This window comes from Leuresthes tenuis, unplaced genomic scaffold (genome assembly GCF_036924035.1).
Source record: "Leuresthes tenuis unplaced genomic scaffold, fLeuTen1.0.hap1 SCAF_19, whole genome shotgun sequence".
Lineage (NCBI taxonomy): Eukaryota > Metazoa > Chordata > Actinopteri > Atheriniformes > Atherinopsidae > Leuresthes > Leuresthes tenuis.
This window is the reverse complement of record NW_027325373.1, coordinates 16,030,698-16,049,247: the sequence shown is the minus strand read 5'-3', so window position 1 is coordinate 16,049,247 and position 18,550 is coordinate 16,030,698. Positions and strand designations below refer to the sequence as shown.

At 38.9% G+C, this 18,550-nt stretch overlaps 2 protein-coding genes across 3 annotated transcripts in view; one reads left to right on the top strand and one right to left on the bottom strand.

Annotated features, from left to right (window-relative positions):
* pcsk5a (proprotein convertase subtilisin/kexin type 5a) overlaps positions 1 to 5,282 on the top strand; it is a 29,592-nt gene extending 24,310 nt beyond the window's left edge. Inside the window, exons 34-37 of the mRNA XM_072372591.1 lie at positions 58 to 275; positions 964 to 1,064; positions 1,470 to 1,668; positions 2,857 to 5,282. Coding sequence (XP_072228692.1) covers positions 58 to 275; positions 964 to 1,064; positions 1,470 to 1,668; positions 2,857 to 3,341 — 1,003 coding nt within the window. The 3' untranslated portion in view covers positions 3,342 to 5,282. The remainder of the gene's footprint in view (positions 1 to 57; positions 276 to 963; positions 1,065 to 1,469; positions 1,669 to 2,856) is intronic.
* The window catches only part of prune2 (prune homolog 2 with BCH domain), a 61,939-nt gene continuing 48,272 nt past the window's right edge, over positions 4,884 to 18,550 (bottom strand). The window contains exons 2-13 of one of the 2 annotated variants that reach the window (XM_072372437.1): positions 17,789 to 18,401; positions 17,172 to 17,548; positions 14,741 to 14,807; positions 14,462 to 14,662; positions 14,058 to 14,234; positions 12,354 to 12,456; positions 8,299 to 8,430; positions 8,050 to 8,136; positions 6,652 to 6,750; positions 6,507 to 6,545; positions 6,014 to 6,064; positions 4,884 to 5,897 (exon numbers count right to left, since the gene is read on the bottom strand). In XM_072372437.1, coding sequence (XP_072228538.1) covers positions 5,864 to 5,897; positions 6,014 to 6,064; positions 6,507 to 6,545; positions 6,652 to 6,750; positions 8,050 to 8,136; positions 8,299 to 8,430; positions 12,354 to 12,456; positions 14,058 to 14,234; positions 14,462 to 14,662; positions 14,741 to 14,771 — 954 coding nt within the window. In that variant the 5' untranslated portion in view covers positions 14,772 to 14,807; positions 17,172 to 17,548; positions 17,789 to 18,401 and the 3' untranslated portion in view covers positions 4,884 to 5,863. Of the gene's footprint in view, positions 5,898 to 6,013; positions 6,065 to 6,506; positions 6,546 to 6,651; positions 6,751 to 8,049; positions 8,137 to 8,298; positions 8,431 to 12,353; positions 12,457 to 14,057; positions 14,235 to 14,461; positions 14,663 to 14,740; positions 14,808 to 17,171; positions 18,402 to 18,550 lie in introns of both variants that reach the window. The other variant, XM_072372436.1, reaches the window with a different exon arrangement.

Here is an 18,550-nt window from a genome sequence, read left to right as displayed (position 1 = left end):
ATCTAATTTCATGTAATTGAATCTAATCTATCATAACTTTCACCATCTGTCCGCCAGTCACTATGGAAACACTGTCTCAAGAATGTGTGAAAAGTGCGACCCAAGTTGCGGTGAGTGCATGGAGGGTGGGGAGGATGGCTGCCTGAGCTGCGCTCCGGGACTCATCTACTTGCGGAAAGAGGGCCATTGCCTTCCATCCTGCCCTCAGGGATACTACCACGATCCTGCGCACAGGACCTGTGAGCCCTGCCACACCAGCTGCAGAATGTGCTCAGGTACAAATATCCATTCAGCAGTAATTTAATGTATTGTAGCTACACACACACACACACACACACACTCACGCAGAGATCACATGTGGGTTATGAGATATTGATGATGGTCTTTTCTTCACGGACTGCAGATGTGAGAGTGGTGGAGATCTCGAACTGTTCTTGTACCCTTCAGCAATATTATATACATTACATAAATGTGCTGTGTTTCCTCCAAACCCACAGTAATTTAAACCAGTTTCAGTGTATCCCATACAATGAAACTGGTAAGCAGTGACTTAAAATCATTAGCGCAAATTTACTCAAACTACTGTTGAGTTGTTACTCCAGCTTCTGTTCTAACTTGTGGAAGAGGTGGCAGTACGATGTTATATGGAAAAAATGCGAGCCAGTGGAAGCTCTTGGAAAACTTTTGATCCTCGCATTCATGTGGATGTTACCAAATGCAACTTTCTTTGCAAACCAATGGCTGTTGCCTTCTCCAGTAGGATAATGCAAGAACTGTTTAGGAATGTTTTGAAGAACATTTAACTTTGTGTGCACAGCACATAAGAATAGATCACTTTTTAGCTATACTGATAATACTTATCAGTAGCTCCAGTCCTTAGTTGATGAGCTGATGTTTTAAAGCACTAGAAAAATATAGATAGTATTACCATACTTACCCTTTAAGTTGTGCATGTTTTTGCAGGGAAATTTTCCCAGTCCTGTGACTCATGCTACCCTGGATACCTGCTTTCAAATGGCAGGTGTGAGTCTATGTGCGATATAGGCCAGCATCCTGTTATGAAGGTAACAAGACTTTTCAAGGTTTTAATTTCACAAACATCAACTTTTTGATTAAAAATCCATTTAGCTAGTCCTTCACCAAACCAACTAATAGCTGTTAATGTTATGGCCTCAGGTATCATATAATATAATTCAGACAGTCTTATTACTGCACCAGAGGCAGTCACAAACAACAGAGTGAAAATTATTACACCGTCTTGTTTAATGAATAAATCTTCCTCCTCCTGCTGTGAGGCAGTTGATTGAGACTGTCTGACAGGTGGATATGAATGTTAATTGACTTTGCTGAGGGACTGTTCATCCCTTTTCTGCAATCTGTTAAAAAGTTTCGGAGGTAAAGAATAAATAGTTATGTTTTTTAAAAAAAACTCTAACTGTGTAACAGTCGTTTTTGCTTTAACTCAGCAGGGTTCAGGCCACACTTGTGAAGAATGTGACAGCTCCTGTCTGGAGTGCCGGGGGCTCGGTCCGTTCAACTGCACAGTGTGTCCGGCTCAGGCCATCTTAGAAGCTGGTGGGCGTTGTCTGCTCTGTTGTCACCATCAAGAGGACGGAGAGGATGTCGCAACACCACAGCAGGATTGTTGTAACTGCACTGAAACTCGAGGTCGGCTGTACTAATGTCATGCTTATTGGGTCATGACTTGGTTGGGTGGAAAAGGGGAAGTTTGTGAGGTTGGCAGGGATGATAAACTTTTCTTTCAATCTCATCTCCTAAGTAAACCATACAATACGATGTGATACGAGGCGATATACTCTGTTGTCCCCTTAGGGACATTTGTCTTGGACTCAAAAGCTGCACACATAAATGCCCTCATAGTTACAGCCAAAGATAATCATGATAAAAATGTGCACATTGTTCCCAGTGTTCATATAGTCTTGCACAGACATTAAAGATGACATAGGCTGTGCACCCCAAATAGTAAGACACCATGAAAATATTACACAATCCCTTCAGCCTCGTACAGATTTGTTTAAAAGTTTAGCAGAGGTATGAAAAAAGAGCTAAAGCTACAACAAATTGGATTTATCATTATTGATTAATCTTTTAATTATAAAAACAACATGTCTATAATTACAACAGTAATTGATCACTTGGTCTGTAAAATGTCAGAAACAAAGGAAATGCCACTCATAATTTAATTCCAATACAATGATCAGCAGATTAACCCTGCTTGAATTAAAGTGCCCGAAGCAGCAATTTTCAAAAGCTCTATTGTTGGGGTTATGCAGAAAACACAATACCATAGCTGCTGATTTCCCCCAAGATTTGCCCCAAAACTAAAAGTGAACTCAGTTGTGAAGCCAGTTTTTTCTCAGAAAAACTTAATCATTTTAAGGTCTGTGATTGAAATTTTCCTGCCAAATGAAACACTGAGAGATGTAATTAACTATTTATATGCACAAGCTTTTCTCTTTGACTTTTTATCAAAGAACCCAGTGTTATATAATGCATTTGTTAATCTCTTGAACTGATGAGTCAGTCAGTCTCATGTTGATCCAAGCCATAAAAGAGCTTGAAATTAATATGTTTTTCACTTCTCAAAGGAGCATCTGAAATAACTCCTACTGCACAACTGTTTTTTTTTAGACTTTTAAAAGTTCCTTCCAAAGCCTAAAGACGTCTTTAAGTTGTTCAGCAGCCTCAGAAGCCTCTTTTGATTCTCAAAAAGTTGAACTTCATCTGCAAAATTGGCAAAGTGCCCTTTGAATTTTGTCATTGTGTAAGCGCCTCATTATCTTCCCATTTAGACATATTTGCATATGTGTCTGAACGTGCTTTATTTCTGTCCAGGAGAGTGCATCCTTAGCACTAACTTGGCATTCAGGAATGATGAGGAGGAGGAGGCTAGAGGTAACCTGGCAATCTTCATAATCACCTGCATCCTGCTGGTGCTGGGAATCATAGCGGTCGTCTTCCTCATCAGACACTCTCGGTCCAAAAGCACCCCCCCAGACCTCCCTCCCCGTGGGTACGAGAAGCTGGGCTCTGGCGGTGGATTTGGAGGTGGAGGCAGATACAGTGGCTACAGCTCTTCTGCATCTTACGGTGGCAAAGGCATCTCCGCTGGAGGTCAATTTCAGGAGACTCAGTTGGTTGACATCAGTGGCCGTCGCTCAGGGAACAAGGATGATGATGACGAGGATGACGAGGATGATGAGGACATTGTTTATATGGGCCACGATGGCACAGTATACAGGAAGTTTCGATATGGCCAACTGGGGGAGGACAACGACAATGAGCTGGAATACGATGATGAGAGCTATACATTTCGATGAGGCATGAAAAGTAATAAGAAACAGAAAAAAAAAAAATCTATTTTCTTCAATCTCCTTCTGTCTCTCTCCGATTACCTCCTCTGTGCTGTTTATCTCCTCCTGCCCTGAGGGTTAGGCCTATTTATCCTTCACTGAATGAGCTCAACCAAATGAGATGTGAGAAGCTATTTATAATGAGCTGTTATCTATTTGCAAAATTAAATGTAATGCAGAAATAAACCCATGTTTAGCTTGAAGGGGACCTAGCATTGCTTTCTCCTGATTTTATGTCATACATGTTATGTAACAAAGTCAGATGTTCGTGTTCTACATGCCTAAAGTTTCAAATGATGAGGCAGTGTGTACACACATTTTCCTAAAAGTCTATTTAAGTGGTTTTAAAGTCATTTGACATATCCAGCATACAGCCGTGAATGCGGATACTAAACAGCATCAGCAGAATAACATATAGGTACTGCATTACCTTTGGTATATTCTGCTCACTTCAGATACAATCCATCAGTTGTTAGGTTGACTCCACCACACATGCAGCTGTTAACACAGACACACTTTTTATTTCAATTCGTGTTTAAAATCTAAATCAACCAGCAGGTTGCACATTGAGCAGGTAATGCCTCCAATTTTACTCTCATAATCTGCTCCTGGTACAGGCTGAACAGGAGCAGATGGACTGTAGAAACTTAGCTCTTTCTTCTGTTTTTTTTATTTGGACAAAATCCTACTCAAATTTTTTGATTTTGTCCTTTTTTTCTGTTAAAAAGTGAATCTATGTGCTGGAGGTTACCCTAAGATTTGTATATATTCAAGTTAAATTAAAAAAGCTTTTATAGAGACGGGGATAGTGGATCAGATTTTCCATTACACTTGAATTATCTCACTTGTTTAGGGGTTCAGGAAGGCTAGTTAGCAATATTGATTCAAACAACTTTGCTCATTGGGGCAAATACAAACTTAATCAACATGACGCTGGTCAATCTGGCCCATTTCTGCTATATTGTAGTAATTTACAGCCACCCAAAGAGAAATCAAAACATACTTTCAGTTACAGAGTAAAAGAAAAAGTAATATGATTTGTCCTCCATTATATTGTCTGTAACTTGATGAATAATTCCTTTCTGGATATGTTTTGGACTTCGCAAAAATTCAGTCAAATAACAAGTTTCATCTGGGAAACCTTGTTTAACTTTATATGGAAATGTTCTTTTCTTTTATCTGTTGCAGTGTTGGACTAGCATTTTAAAACGGAGTAGATTTTGTTTTTGCCTTCTGCTGTGTCTTTTTGTGTATTTGTCACGAAATCCTAATTAATGTGTTATTCTGTTAAAATTTTAAAAAAAGCTTTTTCAAAGAACAAGCCGTGACCGCGAGTGCGATGTGGAGGTGGGTGTGGATGGGGGTGTTACCGAGGGCTTTGACAAGTGACAAGTGTTCTGTTTTTTTTTTTTCCGGTTGTCACGCTTCACGGGGCAGAAACTGCCTCATCGTTTGGCAGCAAAGCACTCAAATTATGTCAAATAAATCAGACATAACTGACAACAACAGTTAGGCGTAAATGTGTTTTTATTTAATTAATAGACAGCAATCCTTAATTTCTTTGCACATCCTCAGGACTCCATAAAAGACTCATGGCTAAGAGGACCATCAGTTATCTAATGAGGGGACATGCACTGATGTACAAATATACACACATGCTTGTGGACACACACATAAGATGCTGTGCTTTATCGAGATCCCGTCATTATGTTGATCTGAGGTTTCGTCTTAATGATCCAACAAAATCTGAAGGGATGATTCCCATTTTTGTTTTTTGCCAAAGACACACGTGAACACACACACACACACACAAACACACACACACACAAACAAAGGCTAGAATCATATGCTGTCACACTGCACTGACAGCTTGATTTCAAATTTAATTTGCCACTTTCTGGCTTAAGATTTGGCTAAAAAGTTAAAGTATCTATGTAGGTTTATTCTATAGTTGCAGGACAAGATAGAGGATTGGACCGCTTATATGCAAGTCGGTCATCAACTATGGCACAAGGTTTTTGGCAACACCTTGTCCTTTTTTGTGCAAACTGCTGACGCACAAGTTGCCTCCTCATCAAAAATACTGAGTAACCTAAAAGGGGTGATATTATTGCTTCACTGCTTTTCATGCACACAAATACACTAAAGTCTCCACAAATGGATTTGTGCAGTGCACTGTCTGGTGTGTAATTGCATTTTCTACCCTGAAGTGAACACTGATGCTACTCTGTTGATGCTGGCAAGCATCACACTTAACTATATAGTTCTCAGGACTGCAAGTGTACAGTACAGCAGATGCTACAGCAGCAATAAAAACAGATCTGAGTGTTAACAGGAACTACGGCAAGTTGTGTTCATATTAAATTCCAGTGACAAACACTGACACACACACACACACAAGCTCCACTCTCCACCTTTACCCATTTATTCAAATTCATTATAGTGACTTTTGAACGTAGAGGTGTCCCATCCATTCGGTATGTGTGGGTTTACGAGCCGCTGGCACCAGCTTCGCCATGTCTGCTGTGAAAATTAAAGTAGAGAGACTTTAAGGATGGGTGTTTATGTATTGGCGACAAACTGTGGACACAAGCTCATTTGTCTTCCATGTGTGAACTTTAACGCCTCTGAGGACTTACTCTGTTCTGCTTGCTGCTACTGGTTCAGTCCCCTGCAGAAAACTATTCATTCTTGAACAGAGGAAACAAATGGAGAGGTTGTTACAGGAGGATTTACTGTTGTAATATGCTTTCATGCAGCGAACTTGAAGGCACATGCAATTTATGATTCAGAGCACAATTAGCCAGCCAGCGATTAGTGTGAAGGCTCCAGCTTCGTTCCTACATTTATTATCAGTGTAATAGATCACCATACAATAGGGAGAGGGCTCATTTATTTTACTGAGATAATAAATTATATATATGTAATGCATTTAGCATCTTAAGCAAATTTCTTGTGTCTCTCCAGTGTAATTGGAACCATAACCAGATCCAACTGGTCCTCATCCAACAGAAAAGACTGATCTTAAAGTGAGCCATCTGATAAATGAGCTCTCCAGCCAATGATAAAACTGAGGCAGGGACCAGTACCTCCACAGAGGAGGTAACGAGAGGCAAGAGAGTTGATGCTTACTTTGAGTTCTCTGCTGCTTCCTTCAGTTCCTTGTCGAGTCTAGAGGTGAGAGTTCAAAAAGTAAGATGAGTATAAAGTCATTAAGACAAGTCAGGCTTGGAGGAGGTCAGGGGGATATTGTGTTTGGGGGCTTGGTGGCACTCACTTAATGATGCATTCTGGGATCTGGATGCAATCCATTGGGATGAGTTCATGCAGCTCGTCCAAACTGTTCACATACTTAATCTTACTGCTGAACTTGGCGCTGCACCAACAGAAACATGTACACATTTAGAAAGGTTCAAGTGCAATGACATATGCTGGCATAGCTCTGCAGGGATGCCAATACCAGATATGATTATGCTTTTCAACTCATTATGGCAGTTTTGCTTATGAACACACATATGCAGCCCTAAATTATTACTATTCATGCCAAATTTGGACTCATAGTGCATTTTAATTCAGTGAGTTTTTCTAACTGAAAATGACAAATGACTAACAGCAGTATGACTTTGTGTTTGTGTAAATGGTAAATTTGAACATTTTCTGGTTTATTTATTGCTAAAAATGATTCATGTCAAAAGACTTTAGGCACCATTGCATTAAGCAAACATTTCTTATAGCTGCTAATGAGTTTTTTGCATGTCTCCACTGGATTTTCAGTCTTCGTCTTCTTCAAAATCTTCTTCTGCAATGATATCCAGGTCTTTGAGGTTTCCTCACCAGATTCTGGACTAGTTCAAGTCTGGACTGAGTCACTCCAAAATGTTTCTGTTGTTCACTGTAAACCATTTCTTCACCACTCTGGCCTCATGTTTCAGATCATTTTATTATTATAACACCAGATTCTCCAAGTGTCCCTCCACAATCTTAATGTAGTCCTCTTCTCCAAGGGTTGTTCAAGTCCAAGGAACATCCAACCAAGGCCATCCAGACGAATCTGAGTAATAATGGTATCGACGTGTCAAGGCAGACACTCCAGCCGACACAGCACAAGGGTGATCGTCATGGACGCAGATCAAAAAGAACCTCACTCCATCAAGAAAGACAGATAAAAGACTGCAGATGTGGACAGTTAAAGCTTTTGGTGATTAATTCTGTGGTCGAACGAGTCAAAAGGCTTCCTTTTGGGGAATCCCAGTGGAGACATACAGAAAGTTAGTTTTTTGCTGATGTGGCAAATAAAATGTATTAATTTAACTATGTGATGTTTAATCAACTTCTGTCAGAAAAAAACGGTCAGAAAAAAACCCTATTTGTCTTGTAAAAATTCCCTATAGATCACTGACGTAAATAATTGAATTCAGCTGTATGTTTGAATGCCTTTGATTTATTAAACCGATGAAGCCATTAATATTACACATATTCTTTGTCTAGAAAGTATAATGTATAATCTTTACCCTGTTCAAAATTCTATCATAGCAAAATTTGCTCAGTAGTGTTTATTCAACACATTTCATAATTTCTCTCTGCACAATTTCATAACAATATTTGTCAATAAATCAGTCTGGAACAACAAAATTGACCAACAAAATAAAATTTTCGAGAGGTGATATTTTTTTACCTGATGAACGGCCTGGTAATTGCTAGAATGGTCCTTATAAACCATGATGGATGGAGAATTATGAAGGATTTCAAATTCTTCCTGAGCCTGAACACAATTTGTCGTATGTTAGGCATGTTCATGAAATGGTGTTCATTTTTACGGTAACACTTGAAAGCTACACATTAACGCATACATTCATGCAACGCCATTTATATCTCTTTAAAAAAAAAATGTATCACATGGCAGAATGTAGATTAAAGGACACACCTTCGGTCAATCATCTGATAGCACTTCTTCAGCCAACCAAGGCCGGGCATTCTTCTGTGGGGTGTTGCTCCATTCAGATACACAATCATGTAGTCCTCAGCCACCATCAGCTCCAGTGTGCTGATCACATAGCTGAAGTCATACACACACACAGTAACTATTTAATCAGTTTAAGGACACTGACAAACATTCAGTTCCTGGAGTCTTATCCTGACAGTAAACGAAGCCACCATGCCAAAATTCAGTGTCTTACTTTACGAGGTCTTCCTTATTTGATTTGTATCTGAGCAACATGAGTAACTTACACGCAAACATACACCATGAAATACCTGTAAGCTGAGGGACTGCCATCTTGGGCAAAATTAGCCCATTTCCCTTTAGATTTAAAGTCATGACAACCTGGGATTATAGTACAGTTTACAAAGCATGGGTCAAAGTACACATTTTTAAACTCTCCACATAAAACTTAAAAACTTGTTGGGTACTAATGCACAGGGGTACTTTTAGCTAAATGCTAACATTACCATGCTAATGAGCACAAAGACATAATCCTGATATTTAGCAGGAATATTTAAAGAGGACATATTAATTTAATTGTGAGGCCTTTATTTCCCATTTCACTTGAGTAGCTTTGCATTAGTCACAGTTGGGAACACTCCTTGTTTCTATCGTTTTGGGCCCTTTCGCTCCTCAGCCCATCATCTGTTTGGAACAAGATGTTTTAGTTTCAGTCTATGAAAGACTCCGACAGCCTCATTTTGATCTGATCAGACAACTTCTGCAGGCCTATAAAGGGGCAGAAGTTAAAAAAAAATGCTTAAAATCCAGTTCTCAGAGCGGTCTGAAACCCCTGCTTTGGTTGAAAGGGATTTTATTAATTAGCACTCGACTAAATGCAAATTACAGCATTGCATGAGAATCAAATTAAATTTACACAAATCGTCCTTTGGGGAAGATGAATCTCTGAAATTATAGTAATTTCATGGTAATCCCTTTTATACTTTTTTTTTATTAATAAAAACGTAAAGTTCATTCTTCTAATGGTACTTGAGGAAACTATGAAGATCCCTGAAGTCATAAGATTCATCCATTTAGAAGCAGAATATCTAAACCTAATTTAATGAAAATTCATCTAACTGTTGGGACATTTTGGTCTGGATCAAAATACTACACAGGTCAACAGCTTTTAACCGACTATGACCCCAGGCCTCATTTTAAAAAGTATTTTGAAAACCTGAGAAGTATTCTAGAAATGATAAAACTATCCACTAAATCCTTTTAGTTCTCAGCCCTTCGACGTAACAAGAAATGTGAAAAGAGAGCAATTTGAGAGGTTAATCATTCTACTTTTATGATGAATATCTGACCTATTATGCTTGGCTTAAACTATAACAGTGTCTTGAAAATGTTAAGGCAACTTCTGTGTCATTACAGGCTTGAAAGGTTGCGATTGGTTAATATGGCATTCAGCATTAGCAATGGTTACTGCAACAGAAAATGCAAACATCAATATGACAACGTCTTTATCTTGTGTGTGCATCAATATAGAAGAATGTGATTATTTTACAAAGACAAATAAGTAAAAAAAATGATGAAATCATAACTATGTGTTCCAGTAAGAGAATACAACAAACTATTTTTCGTGCATGTAATTGTATGTTTCACAATGGTGATGCGGAAAAGCAGCATCTGTTTTGAGCCTGAATGCAAAAGATATGAGGAAATGCTAGCACGATGATAGCAAGGTTTAATGTAGATCTGAACAACTCAACAAGCAGCATGTTTGAAATTTTACTCCTCTGATGTCAGTTACAGGAAATTTGTACAAGAGTTGCCTCACGAGCGAGCTGTTTTGAATTTCTTCGTCCTTCCTTCTTTACATCAATCTCAGAAACTCAATCAGACCACTGCATTTCTACAATCCAATTCTCTGATTCAAACCACAAGAAACTGTTATCTCTTTCTCATTCCTTTCCTCATTCTCCCACCTACCTCTTCTCTGTCCTCACAGTCAGCAGGGAACTTTTTCGCCTCCTTTGAAAATAAAGTTGAAAATATCCTCGGCTAGTTTCCTCAATAACTTCTTTAACTTCACTGACTTTGATTTCAGTCTTACTCGCCTGTCCTTTTAATCAAATCTTACAGTCCAACACTGCTTATCCAGTCTGTTTCATGATAACTATGATCATCTCCCACTGACAAACTGTGCATCGTTCTCTGCAAAGCCATAGTTACTCCTCCTTGCAAGGAATCAGTCTTTAAGCCATCTGGCATCAGACACTGCAGACACTATGGTTTACCTTCTCTCATTTCTATCCAAAACTCTCAGACATGCCAGCTTACTCAATATCTGTCATGGAACAGCCTGTGGGATCCCAACCACACTGTCCAGGCATGAAACACAAGTCTGCCAGCAGAGTAGAGCTATAAAACGGCAAGTCTGAGCAACCAAGCTTGAGTTCTATAATTCTATTAAGAAAGATTTACTTTTGCAGGAGCGCCGTGGCTGATTTGAACCACAATGCAACATCCTCAAATTACTGAATTCATTCTAACTGCTTTGATGAAATACTTTTTGATGTTCATACCAGCAGCAACCACTGATTAGAAAAGAGCAAAGTAAAGCTTTGTGTTTTGCAAAAGCCAATAAGACATCATCTACTTGGGTGGCTGATGTGGGCTGCAAACAGCACAGTTTTGTATTGGCTGTCATGACAATCCTTCCATTTTATGCTCTGTACATTTAACTGAGAGAAGTCTCCTGTTTGGGATCTTAATTTGAATCCAAATTTTATCTGCACTAAATGTATCTTTACTGTTATAGTTTCGGTTTTATTGTGGACATTTCGAAAGTCTTTTTAATCCCAAAATCAAGAATTTGTTCACCTTTCATAATCTAGAAAGGTTTCCAACCAAATTGTTGGCCATGGATTGCCTTACTAGAGGGAAAATCAGCTTTTCACCCAGTGAAATTAATTGATACATTTATAAATACATAAATAAAAGTTGAAATATATTGATAAACATGAAAATATATAATTCATTGATATATTTCCTAATTTATTTCAGCATATATTCATTAAAATATTTTTCATTATGGTAATCTAAGTCCTGCATAATACTGAATCTCTAGTAAAAAATATATTGGGTCGCAGTGTCAGTGTCTTTTCCAAAAGCCCTCTGTACACCAGCTGCACCGGCACCCACACAACCAGACAACTTTTACTCCAGAGCAATAAACCTCCTGAATCAATCCTGAATAAGGACACTACAAAGACTAATCAGCTTAGATTCTTTATCAAGCACTTCTCAAACAAAAATGCAACACAAAGGGCTTTACCGAGCAAAAGCAAGACATGAAAGGCTATAAAAGAGAATGTAAAAGATTCAAAAGGTTAACAGCACAAATGGCTGTAAAATCTTAATATGAATAGCAAAAAATAGCAACAAAAAAAAAAGTGTTAAATAAAGGCTCTTCCAAAGAGATACATTTTAAGCTTAAAGTCTTAAAAGCGAGCAGGTGTTAGTGATCCTGACCCAAACTGACAGGTGGTTCCACAGAGGAGGAGTCTGGGAACAAGAAGCTCTGCCTCCCATTCTGAGAGCAAAGAGTTCGTGAGGGGTGATGAGGAACAACAACATATTTCAGGTTAGATGGAGCTTGGCCATTTCAGGCTGCGTGCATCATGAGGAGGATTTTAAATTCTGTTCTCAATTTTTTGCTTTCCGAGAAATTGTTTTGACACCCAGATAAAATAGAATCACAACAGTCAAGCATACTGTAGGTGTGATAAGTGCATGGACCAGTTTTTCCAGCACAGCTATGGTGCATACCTGACTTTGGTAATATTACATTATTAAACTCTCCTAAGCAGGTTTGTGTTTAGTGCTCATTGCTAAACTTCAGTATGCTAGCACTCAGAGCTAAGATGGGGACTATCATCACTGTGAGTGTGTTTGCATACTTAACATTTGCTAAGTGCTTGGAACTTTTATAAGGATTTATTGGTGCAAAAAAACCCATTAGGAAGCACACTGAAAAAATAAATACTCACAGGAAGAGGTTCTCCATTATTTCATGATAGTCTTCACGATCACTATCTGGCAGGAAACAGGCAGCAAACACTATGATGGCATTCGCTCCGTTGCTATAGTAGCCTTGATAAAAAAAACACACAAAAATGAAAGTTGTAAGAGCCAACATGATTGTGCTCCTTTGTTGGTGAAAACTTGATTGCTCTCTTATTTCCATCTTTTGTTCTGTTTATCCGCCAGTCTCGGTTTCTTTTGTCTGTCCGTCACCTTGCCCCGTTTCCTCTCACTACTTTTCAGATTAATGTAATTTCCTTTTATTCACCATCCCATTCAACAGCAGATTTAGCGTCACTCAGACAGAGGGTCTTTTCTCTAGATGGCAGAGCTTCTAATATTGATTTTTCAGTGACAGACGTCTCAGTTTATACGGCATGTCTGTGTTTCACTTAAGCCTGCAGCACGGAGCAGAATGAAGAATCCTCAGCATGCCACAGCATGGTTCAGATTTCTCTTCAAAATGGTATATGATAAGTATCTATATGACCAACAAGATGACCAAGGTGCTGTCAATGACCATGAGGGGCCCAAAAAGAGGGGCCAAACTTGTGAAAATAATAGTCTTAACCCTATATGCATATAGACTGTCACACACAACTTGAAGATTCAAGATTCAAGATTAGTGGCTTTGAGTTCTTAAACGACAATAAACTGTGTACTTCTGGGTTTTAGATTTAGGACAAAATTTAGAAGAGAAAATCCATCTGAAATCACCTGATGTCACTTGAACCTCTTTCACCTTGTATAAAAAACATGGGCTCGAGAAGCCAACCTTCATTAAAACATGCCGGGTTTTTTTACTGACACGGGCATATTTGCGAGTGTGTATCCTGAATCCTATTGTTCTAATGTGCCAAGGAAACTCTAAATTCTCATCAGCTGGCTTCATCTACGACCTGCACTTCCTCGTTTTCGGTTGGTCTGCTGCCAAGAAATGAAGAGACATACAAGACGTATTTCTGCTGGTCCAAAAACTATGGGTGACTGTGATAAAGTCGATGAGAGATGATTACTTTTTGACATATTTTTGTAATCACGTGAGCAGGCCGGTTGGAAGCTTAATATTACCTCTGCAGAAAATGTGCTTTGAAGTTGTCTGTTTATGTTTATCTCTTTTAATCACACTTGCCATCTGGACGTTTGTTTCGATTGCATGAGTCATAGTCCTTTAGTTATTCCACTGTTGAACAGAGGCCATGAGATTTGTTTAACCCGATGACAAACTTAGGTTTCAGTTTGAGGATCATGTATTATATTTTCTTTGTTATGTTTATTTACACAGCCAGTGTTGTCAGCAGAAAAAATGCATGCATTTCTATGTTCAATGCTGTTCAATTCTAGCTTTCTATTTAATTTTTTGATTATTTGAAGACTCAGTGCACATCAAACAACAGGGATGTTAACATAACTTTGTACTGAGAGGAGTATTATTTACTTTGATACTTTATTATTTCCTTAAATGAACATCTTTAAACCAAAAACAGCTCAGGAAAATGTCTCCAGGTCTGTGTTTCAAAAAGCCTGTTTAACCTGCCTCAAAGAGAATTCGGTCTTGCTTGTTAGAAAAATGGACATTTTTCTTAAGGAGTACAGAGTATATTTGAAAGGAATTTGTCTTTGTGAATACAGCTATAGTGAATAGTCTGTTTGTGTTTGTGAAAGGTCACCTCCATGGGAGATGACTCTCATGTATGGCTCAATGATCTTCATATTGATGCGATGCTCCTGCTCTCCAATGACGACCGTTCTCCATAACTTGCCGTCCTGGCGCTCCTCCTCAGCGCTGTATGTTGGAATTGTGTTGTAGGATTCACTTGTCCCACTCCTATTGGCTGCAGTGGGATCTGAGAAAAAGACCAAATACTAATAACGTCAGGCTATACATGTCTCACCGTGACAGTGAGTGATCATACACAACACCAAAACCATGAATAGAAGCACCATAGATAGAACTCTTAATCTACACTGAATTCATTTTATCAATCAGGGAATTACTACCCATCTACATTAAGTGTCTTTAAGTATCCTTATGGTGTTGACGACCAAACATTATGCTTTTGGTCTGACCCACCTTCCCAGTCCATTTCATGGTCTGTGTAGTCGAGGTAATCTCCCTCATCTGGAGTGTCAAGGTCGTCGACGTTTATGTCGAGATCATCTGGCGTCTCCCCCAAGTCATCCTCACTCTGGTCCAGTGACAGGCTGATTCGAGGGGCAGAGAGCTTTTTTCGCTGAGTGGGACCTCCTTGCAGGGGCAGAGAGGTAGGAGGGACTGACAAAAATAAATACACATTTAGATTTTGGTCTGTGATGTGCCTGTGGATTTTTAGAAGATTTGATTCACACTCACCTGGTCTGCCGTCAGTCCCGTCTGAGCTCATTTTAATTTCTGATGCCAGGTCCAGCCACAGGAGGACCTATGAAGGGATAATTACACTTATTGAACAGATGATTGTGATTTTAAGTGCTTATTTTTTTTTAATTCTCATCTTTTGGCCTTTGCTGTCTTTGTCTAAATTTTGCTTTTGCTCTGGAAAGCACTTTGAGTTACACTTGTGTTTGAAAGATGCAATAAAAATAAAGTTGGCTCGACCTAACTAAATATACCACAACTTGACAGTGCCCAGACCACGATGTCCTGAATTCTTCTATATGCAATAATTCATCAGGGATTTACGGGAGATTCAGGCAGGACAAACTGAAACTACTCAAGTGCTATATTTATATATATATATATATATATATATATATATATATATATAACTTATATATTTCTATTCCATCCTCCATCATAGCTTGACACCAGAGTTTACAGGAAAACAGGTTGTTTTTTTTCCACCACATGTTTCTCCAGCTTTGACTGCTAGGGAAAGGAAAGAGGTAAAATGGAGCTTTGCAGTCAAATTTTATGAAAGCTGGAGCAATGATGAAGGGCTAAAGGAAGACCTAAACCACTTTCTTTAAAATTGCAAAGCAGGACTGGCAGATGATCTTCAAAAGAAACTATAAGGTGAACTTCAATGAGCCACAGTGAAATACCACATATTAACTGTATGAATATACATTTGATAGTTAATAACATTATGTTCAATTTCCTAAAGATAACACTAGGAGAGTATTGAGAGCGCATCCTCAAGTAAGACCAAGGCTCTGAAATTAAACTTTAAAGTGATCCAGAATTTATTGGCTCATTTGCACATCAAAAATCACAAGAAACTGGGCCCAATAGGTTTTATTCAGTGTTGCTGACAGTGATAATCACACACATCTGCCTTGGCAAGAGCTGAAATACATGCAATGCTGTAAAAAATAAAATGGAGCAACATTTGAACTCTTGATACGTAATTGGTCCATTTTGCAGATAATACTTGCTTAGGTTTACAATACAAATGCATGACTTTGGCTTGTAATGTAGAATGTAATGTGTTTTAAATTACAGAACTACTACATCTGCTTGGGTAAAGAAGGTGCATGCTTTGTGATGCAGCCAACTTGATATTATCTCACAATTTTGTGTGCACCTACACAAGGTGAAATGTGATACTACATCTCCATTTTGGCAGTACGGCAAAAAAAAAATTAAGCTACTGTATAAAAATCTTTTTAACCAGTTTTTAATGGTATCTTAGGCACTTGTTGCTAACAGCATGCTGCAAAAAAAAACAAACAAAAAAAAAACAATTAAAATGCCATAAGTTATAATAAGTTTGACAGACAAAGTTGTATTTTTGTACCAACCAGGTGATACTAAGAAAAGATATTAGCTGAAAAGTTGGCACGTCTGAGCATGTGTGCAAAACTGAGGAAAATGGACCAGGGGAGGACAAAAGAGGTGGCAAGATTAAAAAAAAGAATATCTACAATAGATGAACAATATGGAATGGGAGAAAAGAAAAAACGTTTTGCTTAATATGCTTCATGTTTTGAGTTTCAGTATAGAATAGATGCACCTTCCTATTGGTTGAACAGCAAATCTATTGGATCAAGATTGAGATATTTTTTTGATTTCAAGTGTTTTTTGTCATGTCTTCATGGAATGATTCTACTAGTCAAGGCAAATGGATTTCCATAATGAAAAGAGAGCAGGGGGGCTAAAGACAAGAGTTTTAGGAGGAGGAAGTGGGAGGAGGGAAATAAGTAAGATTGGGGTTGAAAGGTCATCTTCCCATGTGAATAATCCCTCTATTCAAAGTGGCGGGGGGGGGGCTTGTTACATCATGACAGGCTTCCTTCCTTGCTGCCTAGTGCTGATTCAAATCCAATGACTGCACGCTTGCCTGAGCGCAGATTGGGCAGAGATGCAAATTCACAGTGAGTCACGTGACGTTTGCTCACTCGCATGAAAAAGAAACATCCTACTTCTCCCTCGGTAGAATTTCTGTGGAACAGTGGAAATGTGATTACATTAGCAACTGAAACAGCAAAATGCTGAATATTTGATTCCTGTGCAGTGGAGATGACTGTTTTTCTGATGTGTCAGTGTTCCTACAGTATGTGCACATACACACCCACGCGCACAATATATCTGACACCACTGACATATGGATCTATACAGCAGGATAATAAAAAAATAGCATCATGTAGTGTGAATCTTTCATGGAGGATGCTGAGCCGCTTAAAATCTATTTCCACATCACAGCACTGGACCACAGTGCTGATGACAACAGCCCCTCCCTCACTCTTGCTTCCTGTCTGCTGGCTATGAGGGGGGGGCGGGCGGAACAGAACGTATACCTCCTTCTCAGTTTTTTATCTTTACTGTACGAAAGCTGTTTACTCACCACTGCTGGAATCTCTGTCCTCCTGAGTCTCAGAGCATGGATATAGAGCGCGTTTCCTGCTTCCAACCTCTCGATAGAGATGCTCAGCTTACAAACAGCTCACAGCTTCCACCATTTTGTGGTCACATGATCTGGGCTGCTACCAAATAAGGGCAATCACCTGCTATAGCTGCTTGCCACACAGCAGCTTTCTCAGGCAGTGCTAATGAAAGGGTATATATAGGAGGGTGCATTTGTGTGTCATTATCTTTGACTGGAGGGGATAATCTCTGAGTGTTGTGTTATTACCTGTGAGAAGAGTGTATGTGTGTGTGGGGAGGGGGCTGTTAATGCCTGACTTTTACGCCTGGCTGTGCAGCTACAACATTTTATTATCCCTCAGGGAGGAAAAAAGCAATAACACCCAAATGAAAATACTGTCAGCTTCGTGTGCAGATAATATTCACATGCTTTACCACATGGTGCAAGAAAAAAGTGACTGATCCTAAGCAAACATCTGCGCCTTATCTTTCCACTGTTTATACAGCTTCTTCTAATATCTTCTATAGTCTGCATTTAACTTTTCAATCCTTTACAAAACAAACTACAACCACAAAGCAGATAAAAATCAATAATACCTTGACAGTCTGTCCTCCCGTGTGTGTACTGTCTACAGGTGTAACTTCGCTGAAAGCCTCTTTTCACATACCACTTCCCGACAGTTACTGAGTAAGACAGAGACCAGCCAGTCGGCCCTCACTGTTTACCATTGTTTAGTACAAAGGTCGATACCACAGTATGCCAATCAGTGAAGTGGAGGTGTATAAAATCACTCCCTCACACACTTGAGCTAATCATTATCCTGCAGCAGTCACACCATCAGATGGATCATACACAGTTGTAAAGAAATCCCATTCTTACATATTCACACATCATTTTTAATGCCAACTTATGCCAAGCTTTGTGTAAAGTGACACAAAATGAAGTATTCAGATTCAAAAAGACACATCTGGTTTTTTTTTTAAAGCCAGAGGGTAGAAATATTTTAATTGGCAAGTAATTTGTTAGCGTGGAAAACATTTTCAATAGCAAAAAATAAGCCAAGGTACTGTAGTTGCCCGCAGGGCGTCTTGTTGCTTCCTCTTCTCAGAGCTGTAAGGCAGGCTGAGTTGCATTTTTGCTTGATAAGACTTTGTTAAACAGGTCTGATAGTATCTGCGACTTAAAGCAATTGTTTAAACCAAAGGTGATCTGAACCATTCATTCCAACAGATCACCAAATATGCAGCCGTCTATTTAACTTCTACAACTAATGAAAATGTGCTTATTTACCAATTATGATAAACAGATGTTGCAATAGAATGGCACTTATTGTCTGGTACGGTAGAAATAAATGTGCC